The sequence below is a fragment of the Lampris incognitus genome, chromosome 13, assembly GCF_029633865.1.
Source record: "Lampris incognitus isolate fLamInc1 chromosome 13, fLamInc1.hap2, whole genome shotgun sequence".
NCBI lineage: Eukaryota > Metazoa > Chordata > Actinopteri > Lampriformes > Lampridae > Lampris > Lampris incognitus.
In genome coordinates, this window is record NC_079223.1 from 26,607,005 (window position 1) to 26,625,572 (window position 18,568).

An 18,568-nucleotide genomic window follows, 5' to 3' on the forward strand; every position below is an offset into this window, starting at 1 on the left:
GGAGGTCTTGGCCATGCATGGCAAATGTCAGCGGCTTGTGGTCGATGAAGGCGGTGAAATGGCGGCCTTCCGACAAGAACCTGAAGTGTCGAGTGGCGAGGAAGAGACCCAGAAGCTCGCGGTCGAAAGTGCTGTACTTCCTCTCGTTGTCTTCAAGCTGTTTGCTAAAGAAGGCAAGGGGCTGCCAGGCGCTGCCCACCCACTGCTCGCACACCGCCCCGACTGCATAGTCAGAGGCGTCGGTCGTGAGGGCAGTTGGGGCGATGGGGGACGGGTGCACCAGCAAAGCGGCCTTGGCCAGTGCGGCCTTGGCATCGTCGAAAGCTTCGCCCATCCCCGGGAACCAGTCTACCTCGCCCTTGGCTTCCTTACCCCGCAGGGCCTTGTACAAGGGCCGCATGTGGTAAGCTGCGCGGGGAATGAAGCTGTTATAAAAGTTCACCATGCCCAGGAGCTCCTGCAGGGACTTTACAGTGCGGGGCTGTGGGAAACTGGCGATGGCGTCCACTCTGGCAGGAAGCGGAACGGCTCCCTGTGGGGAGACGCGGTGGCCGAGGAAGTGAATGGACGACAGGCCGAGCTGGCACTTGGCTGGGTTGACTATGAGTCCATGCGCACTAAGCCGCTCGAACATGTGCCGGAGTTGCGTCAGGTGCTCCTCCACGGACGCGCTGGTCACGAGAATGTTGTCCAAGTAAACAAACAAGAACGGCGAATCCCGTAGCACAGAGTCCATCAGCTGCTGGAACGTCTGTGCTGCCCCCTTGAGGCCGAAGGGCATCCGCAGGAACTCGAAGAGTCCAAACGGCGTGATGACTGCTGTCTTGGGCACGTCCCGAGGGTGGACCGGTACCTGGTGATAGCCCCGCACCAAATCCACTTTGGAAAAGATTGTGGCCCCTGCCAGGTGGGCGGAGAAGTCCTGTATGTGCGGGACGGGGTACTGTTTGGGGGTTGTGGCATTGTTCAGGTGACGAAAATCGCCGCAGGGGCGCCAACCGCCATCAGCCTTAGAAACCATGTGCAGGGGAGATGCCCACGGGCTGTCTGAGCAGCGCACAATGCCGAGGCGTTCCATGGTGGCAAACTCCTCCCTGGCGATTGCGAGCTTAGCAGAGTCGAGGCGCTGAGCACATGTGTAGACCGGGGGGCCGTCGGTGGCAATATGGTGCTCCACGCTGTGCTTGGCCACCGCTGATGAGAACGTAGGTGTGGTGAGGTAAGAGAACTCTGCGAACAAGCGTTGATGTGTATCTCCAGCGGCGAGCATGTTTGACAGGCCGAGCGTCCCTGCACCTCCCAGTGTGCACGGGTATGTAACGAAAGAGACAGCATCGATCAAGCGACAGTTCGTAACATCCACCAGCAGCCTGAAGGCGCAAAGGAAGTCCACGCCCAGGAAGGGAACCGACACTGCGGCCATAAGGACGTCCCGTCCGCCGAAACACACCTCCACATACCTGGTACCATAGGTGTGTATGGGCGTGCCGTTCGCAGCATCCATCGGGGGACCTTGTCTGTCGGCCATTGTGTCGGCAGCTAATGCAGGCAGGATGCCACGCTGAGCGCCCGAATTGACCAGCAGCCGCCGGCCAGATAAGGCGTCCTTGATAAACAACAGCTTGCTGTTCTCACCGGCGCTCATAGCCACTATTGAGCGCCGGCCCTGGCGTTTCCCTGGATGCTGAAGCTGCATGGCGGGCGACATTGCTTGACCCCGGGACCAAACCTGTTGTGGTAATAACACAGCCGGCTGTCATGCTGGCGGCGGGCAGCCACCGCAACCATGGTGCCCGCTGCATCCTCCAGAGTCGGGGGCGAGGTCTGGGCAGGGAGCATCGCATGAACAAACTGCTGCCGGTTGGCGAGGAAAATCCTGTCCGCTTCTGCACCCAGGGCGCGGTAGTCTTTGGTGGAGGAGAGGGGGGAGCTGGCTAGCACTGTAAGCACAGGTGCTGGGAGTTGCTGTAGAAAAATATGGGTGAAAATGAAGGAGGGATCCGCTGAGCCTAAAACGGCCAACATCTTCTCCAGCAGCTCGGAAGGTTTGCTATCACCGAGTCCGTTGAGTGACAACAGGCGATCTGCCTTCTCCATCTCTGACAGCTCGAAGAGTTGTGAAAGGAATGCTTTGAGTGCGCTGTATTTTTCCACAGCCAGGGGGGCTTCCAGTAGCCCCATAGCTCGGGCCGTCGTCTGGACATCTAACGCCGCCACCACATGGAAATATTTCGTAACGTCCTGTTTTATTCCTCTCAGCTCCAACTGGGCTTCAATGTGCTGAAACTATGGCCAGGGACTGTGCTGCCAAAAGTCGGGCAACTTCACCGTTGCTGCTGAGATGGTAGCGTTAACATGAGCCATACCATTAGCATCATTCGGAGCTGGAGCGGTGTTGTCATCATTTTGGGTCGACGTGCTCATTGTCAGTGTGCGGGGTCACCAATGTGGGAGTGCAGGAATGAGGAGATGGAGAGGTCGAGTTAATTCCATTTACTCGCCACACAAAACAACACCGATACAGCACAATCTCTCGTGGAGACAAGCTAACAGCTAGGCAGTAGAAAACATGGCTCCACCTCCTGGGAAACTCTAAACAGTGCCTACATCAGAACTCTGAACGTCTTCCTTAAAGGAGCAGCAGCCCATGGTGAATCTATCCTCATTTGTGTATCACCACAATGCTACCTTTCAACCACCACCACAGCATGCCTCACCTACACCCAATGTTAAACACAACATTCAGCCAGCAATGCATCCAAGAGCCTCACCTGCGCCGAACATGGAATTCAATGGCGGACCAGTGCTTGATAGTCTATGCAAGCTCATCTCTCAGCAAGCCAACGTCACCGAGTACCTTGTGAAGAATCACAAAGCGTTATTACTGCCTGATCTCACAATTCCAACATTCGAGGGTGACCCGCTTGAATATAAAACCTTTATCAGATCTATTGGACATGGAGTTGAAGGCTGCACTACTGACAATCGTGATCGCCTACAATTTTTGCTGCAATACACAAGTGGACAACCGCATGAATTAGTTAAGAGCTGCATCCACGTGGAACCTTCAGCAGGTTATGTTAAAGCAAAACAAATGCTAAAGGAGTTTTTGGCGATGACTACAAGATAGCAGAAGCCTACATAAAGGAGGCTTTGGATTGGCAGACAATCAAGCCAGAAGATGGCACTGCGCTACAGTCCTTCGCGTTATTCTTCACAAGCTGCTCCAACACAGTGAAACATATTAGCTATATGGAAGACTTAGACAACACAGCTAACATAAAGGCACTGGCTAACAAGCTGCCATACAAACTCAAAGAAACTTGTAGAAAGTCTGCCTGTGACTTACAAGAAAAAACAAAGAAAAGAGTGAAGTTCAAGGACTTTGTCGACAAGCAAGTTAGGTACATATTACACCTGCTCTATGGAAACATAAAAGAAACCACCACAAGCGTGAGATATCCAGTCCGACAGAAACCAAAACCACAATATGCAAAGACACTCAAACCAAAGAAGGTATTCATAACAGCCGTTGTCCCCCTAGAGCCGAAAGCAAAGTCAAGACAGAAAAGGAAAAACAAGCAACACGAAAACACAAACTGTCTCATTGGATGCAAACAGCAGACCTTGTGTTTACTGCAAAGGAGAGCAACACAGCCTCACAGTCTGCAGAAAACTCAAGACCTAGCCACACAAAGAAAAGATTGACTTCTTGAGAAGCAAAGGCCTGTGTTTTGCATGTTTGAAACACGGTCACATGAGTATCAGCTGCAAAGAGAAAGTTCAGTGTCAAGAATGCTCTCGACTCTGTCTCACACTGCTCTGCTGCACATGAACACTAAAGACTCCAGAGAAGAAAAAGCAAAAGAAAGTTGTGAACAACAATCAAGTGCCCTTGTACAAATGACGGAAACTTTTGGCGTCACTGGGGCCGGTAAGGAAAATTGTGCTCTTTCAGTCATTCCAGTGCATGTCAAGGCACAAAAAGGAACCAAGGTAGTGTTAACTTATACATTTTTGGATCCAGGTGGCTCAGCTACTTTTGGTACAGTCAGTGATAAACCAACTTAGTGTGAAGGGACGCAATACAAGCATTTTGTTGCGAACAATGGGAACTGAATCAGTTGTGAACACTTGCATTGTGACTGGACTGGAAATCAGTAGTCTGAATGGAAACCAGTTTATCACACTTTCAGAGGTGTTTTCACAGAAAACCACCCCTGTAACCAAAGATAATATTCCCCGCCAAGAAGATGTTAAAAGTTGGCCTTACCTAAAGGAGGTGAAACTTCCCACTATCCAAACAGAGGTTGGATTACTCATAGGAGCAAATGTTCCCAAGACAATGGAGCCACTACAAGTGATCAGCAGTGTGGATGGTGGACCATACACCGCGAGAACAATATTAGGCTGAACGATAAATGGACCACTCAGAGGTGGAAGCAATATAATGGAGACAAACACATGGACAGAAGTCGCAGCAAATGGAATCTCAGTAGCCAGGCTAGAAGCGCTCTGGCAACTGCTGTTCAAGCAGGACTTTCCGCATGCTGAACAAAACGAGGACATTGAAATGTCCAAGGATGATCACCAGTTTATTAACATGGTGTCCCAATCCTCAAAACTTGAGGGTGGTCATTACAGTGTTTGCCTTCCGGTGAGGAACAAGTCACTGTGTATGCCAAACAACAAATCAATCGCCGAGCAATGCACGCTGAACCTACGGAAAAGATTCTCTAGAGATGTCAAGTTTTATACCGAATCTGTTGTATTCATGGATGACATCCTCAAGAAAAGCTATGCAGTGAAGCTCAGCAGTACTGAACGTGAGCCAACCGAGGGGAACATGGTATCTTCCTCACCATGGAGTCAGACATCCAGTCAAGCAAAAACTGTGTTGTCTTTGACTAGCAGAGCAAGCTTCCGAGGAACATCACTGAACCAACAGCTCCTGCAAGGACCGGACCTAACAAGCTTGCTAGTGGGGGTCCTCATGAGGTTCCGACAAGAGACTGTAGTGGTTATGGCTGATGTGGAGGCCGTGTTCCACCAGGTCAGAGTCAGCAATGAAGACACGGATCTCTTCAGGTTTCTCTGGTGGCCTGATGGGAACTACAGGCAGGAGCTTGTTGAACACAAGATGTTGGTCCACATCTTCGGGGCAACATCATCACCAAGTGTTCCAACCTTTGCACTTCAGAAATGTGCAACAGATTTTGAGGATGAATTGGTCAAGAGGCTGCCACAACAGTCAAAAAAAAATTATGTAGACGACTGTCTTAAGTCAACTATTGATGAAGACACAGCAATAGACCTTTGCGCTGACTTGAGGAGCCTGTTGGCGAAAGGTGGATTTCGACTAACAGAATGGTTAAGCAACAGCTGTAAGTTGCTCAACTCAATTCCCAAAGAGGAAAGAGCACTTGCTTTGCATCCAGCATTCCAGGTCAAAGGAGAGCTCAAGTGCATGCCGTTCAGGTGCAAGAGCCTAAAGATGCAATGAATCAGTTGATGATCCACTACTCATCTTGGACAAAGCTAAAACGTGCTGTTGCTTGGTTTCTGAAATTAAAAGATTTGCTTAAGGAACTGAAAGCAAAGAGAAAGGAAACAAACACATTAAACGGAGAAAAACGTTTTCAAAGGAACACATCTAACCTGTGAAGGTTTGACCAAAGCAGAAACAGAAATTGTGAAGAACCAGTGATGGTTGGCCAGTATGGGGCACTGTGGCGCCGCCCCCTTCAAATATCAAGAGATGAAAATCTACTTAAACATGTTAGATATAATTTAGTTGCATAATACAAATAATAATTAAATAGAAGTGTTTTTCAGTCTATGAACGCCTGCCAGCAGCCATTGGTTCCAAATGGTATTTGGTTGATTTCTTTCTGAAAACATATACTTCTTGGGTGAGGGGTGCCTGCCAAATAATACCTTATGTCAGCCCTCAAACTTTTGGCGAGCAGGTGACCTGAGGCTGCTGTCTAATTGGTTTCTTCAGATTTTCCACGGGACGCAGTTCTGTGTGCCCCAGACACTCCCACTTTTATTTTTATTTTTTTATGAATTTATTTCTGATTTTTCCCTTTTTCTCCCAATTTGGTGGCCAATCGATCCCTATTTTAATTCAAACACCCACCTTTGTACTGCATGTGTTCGCCAACTGCATCTCTCCAGCCGGTAGTCTCGGAAGGAGACGCCTCGCCACTTTCGTGACAAGGCGAACCCAGGCTGAACTACTGCTTTTTCCAACACACACAGAGACGCATTCATGTAACGAACACAAGCCAACTCCGCGCCCCTCCCGAAGACAGCGTTGCCAATAATCGCTGCTTCATCGAGTCCGGCAATAGTCGGATCTGATGAGACTGAGGCACGAACCCCGGTCCCCGGTGGGCAACTGCATCGACGCAAAGCCGATGCTAAGACCGCTACACCACCGCAGACTGGCACTCCCACTTTTATTGGCAGCGAATTAGTATTGTTATAATGTTTTTTGATCTATTGTGATTGGACAATTCTCGTGGCTGTCAATCAGATTCACACCCACCACAACGCCTGGTCTCGACTGTCAATCATCCAACGTCTACGAACTCTGATAAAATCTCTAGGCTATGTTATCCTTCTTAATGACTCTGTGACTGTGTGGACATTAAAGCAGCTGTCAGGTGTGCTGCGCCAAGGTAAATTGCACCCCCCCTTCAAAAAAAAAAGATTCTTAGCACCAGCTGCAACTGTGAAGTACTGTCAAAAGCAAAGATTCAAAGAAGACTTGGCAATGCTAAAGAAACATCAAAGGGTGAAGAAAAATAGTTTACTCTCTAAGTTGAATCCAGTACTTCAAGATGGAATCATTAGACTTGGAGGAAGGTTGAGCCGATCAACTATGCCTGATGATTCCAAGCAGCAAGCCATCTTGCCAAAAGATTCACGCATCACAAAGCTTGTGCTGAGACACATTCATGACATTATAGCTCACGCTGAAAGGAATCACGTTGGGTCAACTGTGTCAAAGATTCTGGATCCCTAGAGGAAATGGAGCCATCAGAAAGTTGTTGTCCAAGTGCATCACTTGTAGAAGACTACAAGGAACTGCTGGCAAGCAGCTCATGGCAGATCTACCAAAATGCAGGGTCCTGCCTGACAATCCTCCATTCACAAGAGTTGGCGTCAACTACTTCGGCCCATTCCTGGTGAAAAGAGGAAGAGGGGAAATAAAGAGATACAGTGTCATCTTTATGTGTCTCGCTATACGAGCTGTACATCTAGAAGTCACATCTTCACTTGACACTGATGTGTGCCTCAACACAATTAGAAGATTCCTTGCCAGAAGAGGACAAGTCAAAGAGATGTACTCAGATAATGGAACCAACTTCTGGTTGGCTGACAGTGAGTTGAAGAAATCGATCGTAGAATGGTACACAAGCAAGATCGCAAAAAACTTGCAACAGAAGGGTGTCCAATAGCACTTCAATCTTCCAGCAGGTTCTCACCACGGAGGAAGCTGGGAGCAGTCAATTCGCTCGGTGAGTAAAATTCTGAACGTCACAGTGAAGGAACAACTTTTCGATGAAGAAGGTCTCCATACCTTGCTGTGTGAAGCTGAGGCCATCATAAACAGCAAACCCATTCCAAAGGCATCTTCGGACTTCAATGATTTAGAGGCCTTAACGCCCAACCACCTGGTATTACTCAAGGTCAAGCCCGAGTTACCACCAGGAGTGTTCAGCAAGGATGACCAATATGCTAACTGCAGATGGAGGCAAGTCCAGTACCTTGCGGACATCTTCTGGAAACGCTGGCACAAAAAATACCTCACGCAACAGCAAGAATGTCAACTATGATCCATGCATGGAAGAAACTTCCGTGTCGGTGACGTGGTGCTGATTGTGGATGACATGTCACCCAGAAATTCATGGCCACTTGGAAGAATTGTGGAGACTTTTCCTGACAAGAAAGGCCTTATTCATCAAGTGAAAGTTCAGTCCAAGACCAATGAACTTTGTTGCCCAGTAACGAAGCTATGTCTTCTTCAAGAATCTGAGGATAATTGATGAGCTGTTCTGAAGCCAAGTCCTCATTTGGGATGTGACGAAGAAAGAGAAGGTTTCTTTAGATAGTTGAACTTTAACTAAGTAACTTAGCATGTAGGCGAGGAGAGCTGGAGAAGATTGGGGGGGGGGTGGAGTTAGGCACGGGGAGAGTGGAGCCACACAGTTTTTTGACCTCTCGGTCTCCTTTTCTTATTAACCTTTTTTCACTAATGGACAATTGCTCTGTACCAAATATTACTTGTGTTGAAGTAGAGTTAAACTTTACACAATGGTCCTGTGGATATTTTTTTGTTTCTGATGTGGATATGGACGAGGGGAGTCATTAGAGCGTCAAGCTAAGGCTTCATTCTTTGGAAACCTACAATACCAAAATTTAGTTTGGACTGGCAGCTTTAGCTGTCACACAAAGGGAGAAAACGGCTTTTAGTCACAGACAAGATTCCATCAGAAACTCACCGACTGTCTCCTCAGTTTGATGCTCATTTTCTAGAAAAACAACGTTACAGTTTGTGAATTGGGATTTTTTTTTTAATCATTTTATGCTGTTGGTTGGAAGATGTAATGAAATATCACAACTCACTACTCACGGCTGTTTCCTCCGGGGAAGACTTCACAACTCTTTTATTGATTGATTTTGAAAACTCGGTCATTTGAATATTAAACTGAAAATGTAATTCCCACAATGAGATCTCTGTTGTTTGGTAAAAATGGAACAATTATTCAGAGTGCCTGACAGAACAGAAGGTCATTTAAATCACTGGTGGATGAAGCAGAAAACAGAAACAAACCCAGTAAGACCATTAAAAGTACCAGTAAAGCTAATGGTGTTATCGCATTATTAAATCTTACCAATTCGAGTAAGTAGAGAGATGTACACCAGCACCAGTAACGACCTCATCATCAACTCTGTGTGTGTATGTGGGTGGGTGTGTAGGAGGGGCTTCTGCAGCATGTGAGAAAAGCTTCCTGTTAACACAACACTTTGACCACACAGCTAACAGCAATTTTCAACATCAGACTGGCTTCAAGTCATCCTCAACATCTTCATCCACTTTGAAGTTTTATTCAGGCCAGTTTGACTTGACTTGACTAGTCAAACACACACACACACACAGGTGTAACCAATGATGTTTAACATGAGGGAGAAAGTCAGAGCAGTTACTGAGAATGACATCTAGTCCTGCATAATGTTTTATTCACCAACAACAAACTATGATTCTACACACTGTTTGAATGTAGTTTGTCTCTGTGAGGTGAATTTGTTTCATGATAATGTGGTAAGACCAGTTCATGAAGACTGAGGAGTTCCTGTGTAATGTTATCACAGGGAGAGACAGAGAGAGAGAGAGAGAGAGAGAGAGAGAGAGAGAGAGAGAGAGAGAGAGAGAGAGAGAGAGAGAGAGAGAGAGAGAGAGAGAGAGAGATGGGAGCGACGCCACTTCCTGTATTTTTAAGTCATGTGAAAGCCACAGCAGCTCTCAGACGGTGGTCTGATCAAAATACCCAGAACATTCTGTAGCTTTCATGTTATTTCTTATACAAACTGGTTGGTGGATTTTTTTTTTATATCAGACATAAAGGTTCATATTGTGGTGAGCTTACCTGAAGAAGATGTTGTGAGGCAGAGAACTGTAATTATCAGTGTGTTGTGGCCCTCCCGGGGCTGTTGTGTTAGTTACCCACAGAACAGAACAACACGGACACGTAACCTCATCATGTTGTAACATGATTTCATCATCCAGCAGCTACACTACTTGAACCCTTATGCATAACAGTAACACTAAACACCATATAACAGATAACATTTGTGGTCATTTGAAACACAACCGGCTCAACTTATGTCCGTAAACACATTGTTGCAACGCATGCTAGGAAATCTCTGACCCCTAATATGCTACTATATTAAAAGTGTGTGCTGTGTAGAAATGAGTACAAATGGAATTCAAACTAAAAGCGAGCAAAACTTATGTTAGACTCTATTTGTATAGCCCAATATCACAAACTACAAATTTGCCTCAAGGGGCTTTACAGCAACACAACATCCTGTCCTTAGACCCTCCCACTGGATAAGGAACAACTCCCTAAAAAAAAAAACCCTTACCAGGAAGAAAAAATAGGAAGAAACCTCAGTGAGAGCAACAGAGGGGGGGTCTCTCTCAAAGATGGACAACGTGCAATGGATGTTGTGTTTACACAATTTACAGAATACAACATTGAAAGAGGATAACATATTTATAATGGAATTATAAAATTTATGAAGAATATGATGCGCAGGATGCCAAGCAGTGTCCAGACGCCACCAGAACAGCCCAGGACCCAAGCCACGCAACTAGCGTCATCATGTAAAAAAACAAATAAAAAAAAACAAGAAAACAGGATAACAAAAATTATATGGATTTATAACATATATAAACAGAAAATGTGATGAGGGGAATGCCAAGCAGCATCCAGGTGGCGACCACCATCACCATAGAGACCTGGGAGGAGGACCGACTGCACATGCACACAAGGGAGACTCACATGACACCATTCACACACAGAAAAAGAGAAAGGAGAAGACATCATTCAGAGAGAGAGAAAAGACATGAGAGAAGAGAACAGTTTGCAATAGTCATTGGTCAGGTCCTGGGTCCGAGCCCCGGGGTAGTCCAACCTTGGGGGTCGTCCTCTTTGTGGAGTTTGCATTTTCTCCCCATGTCTGCGTGGGTTTCCTCCCACAGTCCAAAGACATGTAGGTCAGGTGAATCAGCCATACTAAATTGTCCCTAGGTGTGAATGTGTGTGTGTGTGTGTTTGTGTGTGTGTGTGTGTGTGTGCGTGCGTGCGTGCGTGCGTGCGTGCGTGCGTGCGTGCGTGCGTGCGTGTGAGAGAGAGAGAGAGTCGGCCCTGTGAAGGCCTGGTGGCCTGTCCAGGGTGTCTCCCCACCTGCTGCCCAATGACTTCTGGGATAGGCTTCAGAATCCCGTGACCCTAGTTGGGATAAGCGGCTTGGATAATGAATGAATGAATGTACATAGTTGGGGGCAGTGACATGCGGTGAGGTCAGGGGCTGGGTAGGCAGTGGGCATTCACAAATCCAAATTGCATCCTTTTGTGCTCTCTAATGTTTTTTAACAAGCTGATCCTTCTTCGTTCTTCCAACTGCCACAGAATTCTAGAACATTGTGCCCCCCATGGCTGAACTACATTCCAAATGAAAACCTAAACAAAAATATTGTCAAAGTATACATGAAGTACTTTTTTCTTTTTTTTTATATGGTTTTTGATAGCTGTGAAATGACTAAGTAACATCATTGCTTTTCCTTAGAGCTGCCAAACCATTGTGGATTTCATTGCGGTCACTACAAACAGCAGTTATGAGATACTATTTGTAAATATTGTTGAAACATTACCTGAAAAGACCATAACACAAAGACAACATTTGTGGTAAAAATGTGTAATTTAATATATGTAAAATATACAATACATACACTACCGTTCAAAAGTTTGGGATCACCCAAACAATTTTGTGTTTTCCATGAAAAGTCACACTTATTCACCACCATATGTTGTGAAATGAATAGAAAATAGAGTCAAGACATTGACAAGGTTAGAAATAATGATTTGTATTTGAAATAAGATTTTTTTTACATCAAACTTTGCTTTCGTCAAAGAATCCTCCATTTGCAGCAATTACAGCATTGCAGACCTTTGGCATTCTAGCTGTTAATTTGTTGAGGTAATCTGGAGAAATTGCACCCCACGCTTCCAGAAGCAGCTCCCACAAGTTGGATTGGTTGGATGGGCACTTCTTTGAGCAGATTGAGTTTCTGGAGCATCACATTTGTGGGGTCAATTAAACGCTCAAAATGGCCAGAAAAAGAGAACTTTCATCTGAAACTCGACAGTCTATTCTTGTTCTTAGAAATGAAGGCTATTCCATGCGAGAAATTGCTAAGAAATTGAAGATTTCCTACACCGGTGTGTACTACTCCCTTCAGAGGACAGCACAAACAGGCTCTAACAGGTACTATTTAATGAAGATGCCAGTTGGGGACCTGTGAGGCGTCTGTTTCTCAAACTAGAGACTCTAATGTACTTATCTTCTTGCTCAGTTGTGCAACGCGGCCTCCCACTTCTTTTTCTACTCTGGTTAGAGCCTGTTTGTGCTGTCCTCTGAAGGGAGTAGTACACACCGGTGTAGGAAATCTTCAATTTCTTAGCAATTTCTCGCATGGAATAGCCTTCATTTCTAAGAACAAGAATAGACTGTCGAGTTTCAGATGAAAGTTCTCTTTTTCTGGCCATTTTGAGCGTTTAATTGACCCCACAAATGTGATGCTCCAGAAACTCAATCTGCTCAAAGAAGTGCCCATCCAACCAATCCAACTTGTGGGAGCTGCTTCTGGAAGCGTGGGGTGCAATTTCTCCAGATTACCTCAACAAATTAACAGCTAGAATGCCAAAGGTCTGCAATGCTGTAATTGCTGCAAATGGAGGATTCTTTGACGAAAGCAAAGTTTGATGTAAAAAAAATCTTATTTCAAATACAAATCATTATTTCTAACCTTGTCAATGTCTTGACTCTATTTTCTATTCATTTCACAACATATGGTGGCGAATAAGTGTGACTTTTCATGGAAAACACAAAATTGTTTGGGTGATCCCAAACTTTTGAACGGTAGTGTATATTTAAATTATGTACCATTTCATTAATTCATTTCCAGTATTATGATGTATAATATTGTAACGTACACGTCACGAATAAGTAGACACGTTAGCCCTTGGCTAACAGGTCGGACCTTTTAGTCGACTGGTTAACGTTGTCGCCTGTGGTGCAAGAGATGTGGGTTCGCATCCCGGCTGTGGCGGTTCTCGGAGTGCCCCCTGACTTTGCTGCAATATAATGACCGGGCGGCACAGTGGTGCAGTGGTTAGCGCAGTCGCCTCACAGCAAGAAGGTCCTGGGTTTGAGCCCCGGGGGGAGTCCAACCTTGGTGGGTCATCCCGGGTCGTCCTCTGTGTGGAGTTTGCATGTTCTCCCCGTGTCTGCGTGGGTTTCCTCTGGGTGCTCTGGTTTCCTCTCACAGTCCAAAGACATGTAAGTCAAGTGAATTGGCCGTACGAAATTGTCCCTAGGAGTGAATGGATGTGCGTGTGTGTGTGTCGGCCCTGTGATGGTGTGGCGGCCTGTCCAGGGTGTCTCCCTGCCTGCCACCCAGTGACTGCTGGAATAGGCTCCAGCATCCCTGAGAACAGGATAAGTGGTTAAGATAATGAATGGATGGAATATAATGACTGATAGCTGAACTGAGAGTGAATTCATGCAAATAAACTGGGTGCTGAGGTGACAATGTTGAGATCATATGTATTGAGGTCACCTATAGATCAATTAAAAACACTAATTTTTGAGGGGAGAGTACTGCTGGCGTCGTCTGTGGCTGCCGCTTCTCCCTCTCGTAGCCCCCCTTCCCATCCACCCCTGTATGTCTGTGTTATATTCATCTGTCGTCTTGTTTCACTCCATTTATTGTAAAGTGACTCTGAGTACTAGAAAAGCGCTATATAAGATTGATTTATTGTTATTATTATTATTATTTTTGGGCAATACATGTGAAAATAGCAGTTAGTCACTTAGAAGCAAACTTATAAGATACAAAGTGACAGCATATTAGGTGACAAATGGTGAGAAGGTAAACATACTATAATAGCATGTATCCCATCATTAATGCTTCTCCTGTGCAGTTAGATCCCAGTCCAGTTCAACTACATAATATAACAACTTGTAAACATTTAAAAAAGTGAATCAACATAATCACAGAAATTGTATAGTGAAAGTGAACAGTCAATATTATTTATGAGTAGTTGCACTGATTTGTAGAAATGGAAGACAAACTGAGATGACTTGCACAAATCTGTAAACCTTGATGCATTACTGGGAGATGAATTGTCAATTAATGAAAAGAAAATGTGGCATGATGCCTTGAGCCAGCCTGGGAAAGAAAGAAAGAAAACACGGCAAAACTACAAGTAAAAAAAAAAAGTGTGACTTGGGAAGCCATATATGACCCATGTACCCATGTCATTCACAGTACTCAATTTCACATTTATCCAGTATCTCAGAAAACACAAAGTGACAAAAGCATAATAAATTATGCTGGCTGCAAAGCATGCATGCAAACATCCACTGCAGCTAAACACTTCAGTTCACAATTGCAAAAGTTTATGAATGTAAAAACGGTGGCATACCTTTGTGGACTCTACATTGTTTTGGTTTGTAAAAATGACAATAAATATCAATGCAAACCAGAGGTCTAAAAATTAACAATAAATATCAATTCAAACGTTGTATAGGTTTGTAAAAACATTATTAAATACTTCAGTTCAGCTACACAAACCGTTGAATACCTTTGTGAACTCTACATCTGTATAGATTTGTAAAAAGGAAAAATAAATATCAATGCAAAGTTGCAAACTTTGTATAGATTTGTAAAAATGAACAATGAAACTTGAATTAAATCATATCTACAAAATAACTGTATAAAGAGCTATTAAGAACGTGAAATAACGAGTGTGTGCAGCCGATAGGGAAGGCGTTCCAGCGATGGTTGTCTGATGCAGGACACCATTCTATAAAAAAGTCAAAACTTAGAGAATAAAATAAAATTAAAAATCATATTTGTATGTTAACTTGTCCAACACAGCCACACTATGTGACAAACACGTTTACAGATCACTTTAATACTGTCACAAGCATAAAAGTGCAAAATCAATGGCTTACCTTCACTTGAAGATGAAGTCCAATCGCCTGTCTTTCACCGTGAATCTCTCCGTGACGTGACGTGACATGGCCTTGGTGACTCTGATTGGCTCACACTCCCGCCATAAGCAGTGCCTTTCCTCGTCTGTTAATTTCGCCTTCAGCTATACAATACGCATGCACAAACTCCATTAAACAACTTTAAAGGCAATCCTGAAAAAAGCTGAGCCTACCCTTCCGACTTAAAAAGTAGGTGAGCTCAGGTGCTATACGGCATTTCGCTCTTACAGGTTTAAGGACTTAAAAAGGACAAGGACATAAAAATATCATTAAAAATACATGATACCGTAGGATACTTATAACTAGAGTGAGATTTTGACATGTTGTTATGCATTTCTTGTATGGTTATTTTGAGACCGCGCGTCATTTGATTGGGGGAGGTGTTTTGCTGTTTTGGGGTGGGGGTGGTGCACTGTTGCCGGGTCAAGGGTGAGTTCATGTCCATGATTACGTGCGGGCCCACTTTGCAAATTTTTGAACATAGCATATACCATAGACTCACGGCTCAAGATCTTTGATATGATTGTGGCGAGATAAAGAGGGGTCCATGCATGCAGGCCCCAGTGCAACTGCATTATCTGCTTATATGGTAGTTTTGCCGCTGCCTGTAGAATTTCTTCTTTTTTTATTTATATATATATATATATTGGAAACCAGTGTTATATACATGTTAGACAAAAAGAACAGATCAGTGTTTCACAACATTTCCCCAACCCAAATTCTTTTTTTTATAGATTTATTTCTGACTTTTCCCTTTTTCTCCCAATTTATTGGCCAATCGATCCCTATTTTAGTTCAAACACCCACCCTCGTACTGCATGTCTCCGGCCGGCAGTCTCGAAGGAGACGCCTCGCCGCTTTCGTGACAAGGCGAATCCAGGCTGAACCACTTTTTCCGACACACACAGAGACGACAAGCCGACTCCGCCCCCCTCCCAAGGAAAGCGTCGCCAATATTGCTGCTTCATCGAGTCCGGCCATAGTCGGATCTGACGAGACCGGGGCGCGAACCCCTGGTACCCAGTGGGCAACTGCATCAACACAAAGCCGATGCTTAGACCGCTACACCATTGCGGACCCCAACCCAAATTCTTGTAGAAAACAGGGAAGAAGAAAATAAATAATGCACATACAGACCTGAATAAGTAAATAAAACACATGTGTATACACACACACACACACACACACACACACACACACACACACACACACACACACACACACACACACACACACACACACACACACACACAGGGAGTTGATAAAATGAAATAAAATAAAGTAAGGAGGTCAGTGCAATAAAAAGGATGCTCAGAATGCCCACCCCAAGGAATGGATTCATTGATAATCAGTTGGGGTCCAGAGAGGTAAGAGAATTTATATATGTGATAATAGGCTGCCATTTTTTGTAGAACTTCGCAGTTGAGCCTCTTAAAGAATACTTCAACTTCTCTAATGGGAGGAATGACATTAAATCCTTTAACCAGGAGGTAGCTGAAGGTGGATTTAGGCTTTTCCACTGTAACAGAATGTGTCTACGAGCAATGAGTGAGGCAAAGGCAACAACATCAGAATTTTCCTTGGTGAGACTGGTCGGCATAGGGGGTACCCCAAAGATGGCTATCAAGGGGCAGGGATCCAGTGTAATTTTGAGGGCTACTCCTATCATCTTAAAGAAAAGGGACCAGAACTCAACTAATTTTGGACAGGAGAAAAACATATGACTGTGATCCGCCAGTGATGAGCCGCATCTATCGCAGGTATCACTCATGCCTGGAAACAGCTTACAAAGCTTAGCTTTTGTAAAATGAACCCTATGCAAAACCTTAAACTGAATTAAACTTAAATGGGAACATGAGGATGTAGAGTTGACCCTGGCTAGTGCCTTGTTCCACCATTCATCTGTCACATCACATTCTAGTTCCTGTTCCCAACTACCCCTAACCCCCGCTAGAGAAGTCAAATCCGAGGATGATATAAGGTCATATAAAATTGAGATCCTGCCACATGCCCTGGGGAGAGAAAGTACCTTAGAGACAAGAGAGCCTACTGGTAGCTGAGGGAAAGCTGTGAAATGTGTGCAAGCGTAATTATGCGCTTGAAGATACCGGAACAAGTGAGATTGAGGTAAATTGTACTTTAAACAGAGATCATTAAAAGTGTTGAATTAGCCCTTTAAATACAAATCTGAGAAATGGTATATATATGGTATATTGTAAAATACAGCAAACTAACTAACTCTGATCTAATCAAACTCTTGTTATTCCATATTACTCATCATCATCATCGGCGGTCACTCAAGTCGAATATGACCGTCCTCCCTCTGGGTCCTCAGGTGGGTGTAGAGGCCGATCCTGGAGCCACATAATGGGGGGACACCTGCGCGTGACAGCTTTTTACGTGGAGAGGCTGATGCACCTGCAGCCATTACACGGTCCTTGGCAGGGGGTGGCCAGGGTCCAATGACATGGAGAACCAAGACAATTGTGGACCACCCTCTGTTGCAGCCTTCATCCGCCTTCACTGCCATTGTGACCTGGAGATATCTTCCACCAGTTCAGCCGTTGAGGTCTTTATTGGATTGTGCTTCATCTGGAACCTCCCCCTTGACATATCTGCTTTAGGTGACCCTACCAGGAGCCAAGCTCCAGACAGCATAACTCTTGGAATCATTAGAACCTGCAAGCTTCTGCACAACAGCAAGGTGGTGATCCAGGAGAAGTCCATATTACTACAACACAACTGACTGTTGATTTTGTCTTCTATGTTAAATTAATAAATCTCTCTTATTTCTCTGTTGGTCCATTTTCTAGATATTCTCTTCTTCATCGCTGATTCTTCAGATTTCTGACACATCATTCTCACTCTGCTCTGTATGTGTGTGTGTATGTGTGTGTGGGGGGGGGGGTCCGGTGGATAGATCAATCAATCAAGTTGCAGTTGTAACGGCGATAAGAATTACATGTTATAAACATGTTGAAGTTCGGCAAAATATATTTAATTATTCTTTACATAATGAGTTTCTCGTGCTCCCCATATTCAAACGTGGCCTCTTTCACTTAGCGCCTTCTATTGGTGACGGTAGATGGTGTTTATTACAATCCTAAATGTTCTGGAAGAACACATTGGTTCTCTGATATTCTTCCTGAGATTTCTCTCATTGTTTTAATTGAAAATCTCTTTTCTTCTGTTTTCTTTCTACTGTTTCTACCTGTTTTTAAAGTGTGTAAATGTAAAACCCTGAGACTGGAACCTTGATTTATGATGATACAGTTATGATGAGTTGATGTTGCATCATTACTCAAGTCCAGTTTCATCATTTCAAGTCATTGTTATTCTTAATTATTATCATTACGACATGATTGGCTGACAGTATATCATTAGGATTTGATTGGTTGACTGGTACATCATTGGGACATGATTGGTTGATGATGCAAAAATTGTCCATACTTTCAGCTTCATGACAGGAGAACAGACAGAGGTTGTCAGACTTTCCCTTGTGTTTCTCTGCTGGACTAGAACAAAAGAACAATGATAATGGATTACATTTATACTATAGCACTTTATCTAGACACCCAAAGTGCTTCACATTGAAGGGGGTAGACTCACCTCAACCACCACCAATGTATAGCACCCACCTGGGTGATGCACGGCAGCCATTTTGCACCAGAATGCTCACCACACTTCAGTTTGAGATGGAGAAGGAGGAATC

The 18,568-nt window shown here is 44.6% G+C and overlaps 1 protein-coding gene across 1 annotated transcript in view; it reads right to left on the reverse strand.

Moving 5' to 3' along the window:
- The window catches only part of LOC130123180 (cystatin-F-like), a 30,226-nt gene extending 21,254 nt beyond the window's left edge, over window positions 1–8,972 (reverse strand). The window contains exon 1 of the mRNA XM_056292310.1: window positions 8,907–8,972. Coding sequence (XP_056148285.1) covers window positions 8,907–8,958 — 52 coding nt within the window. The 5' untranslated portion in view covers window positions 8,959–8,972. The remainder of the gene's footprint in view (window positions 1–8,906) is intronic.
- Between the last annotated feature and the right edge of the window lie 9,596 nt (window positions 8,973–18,568).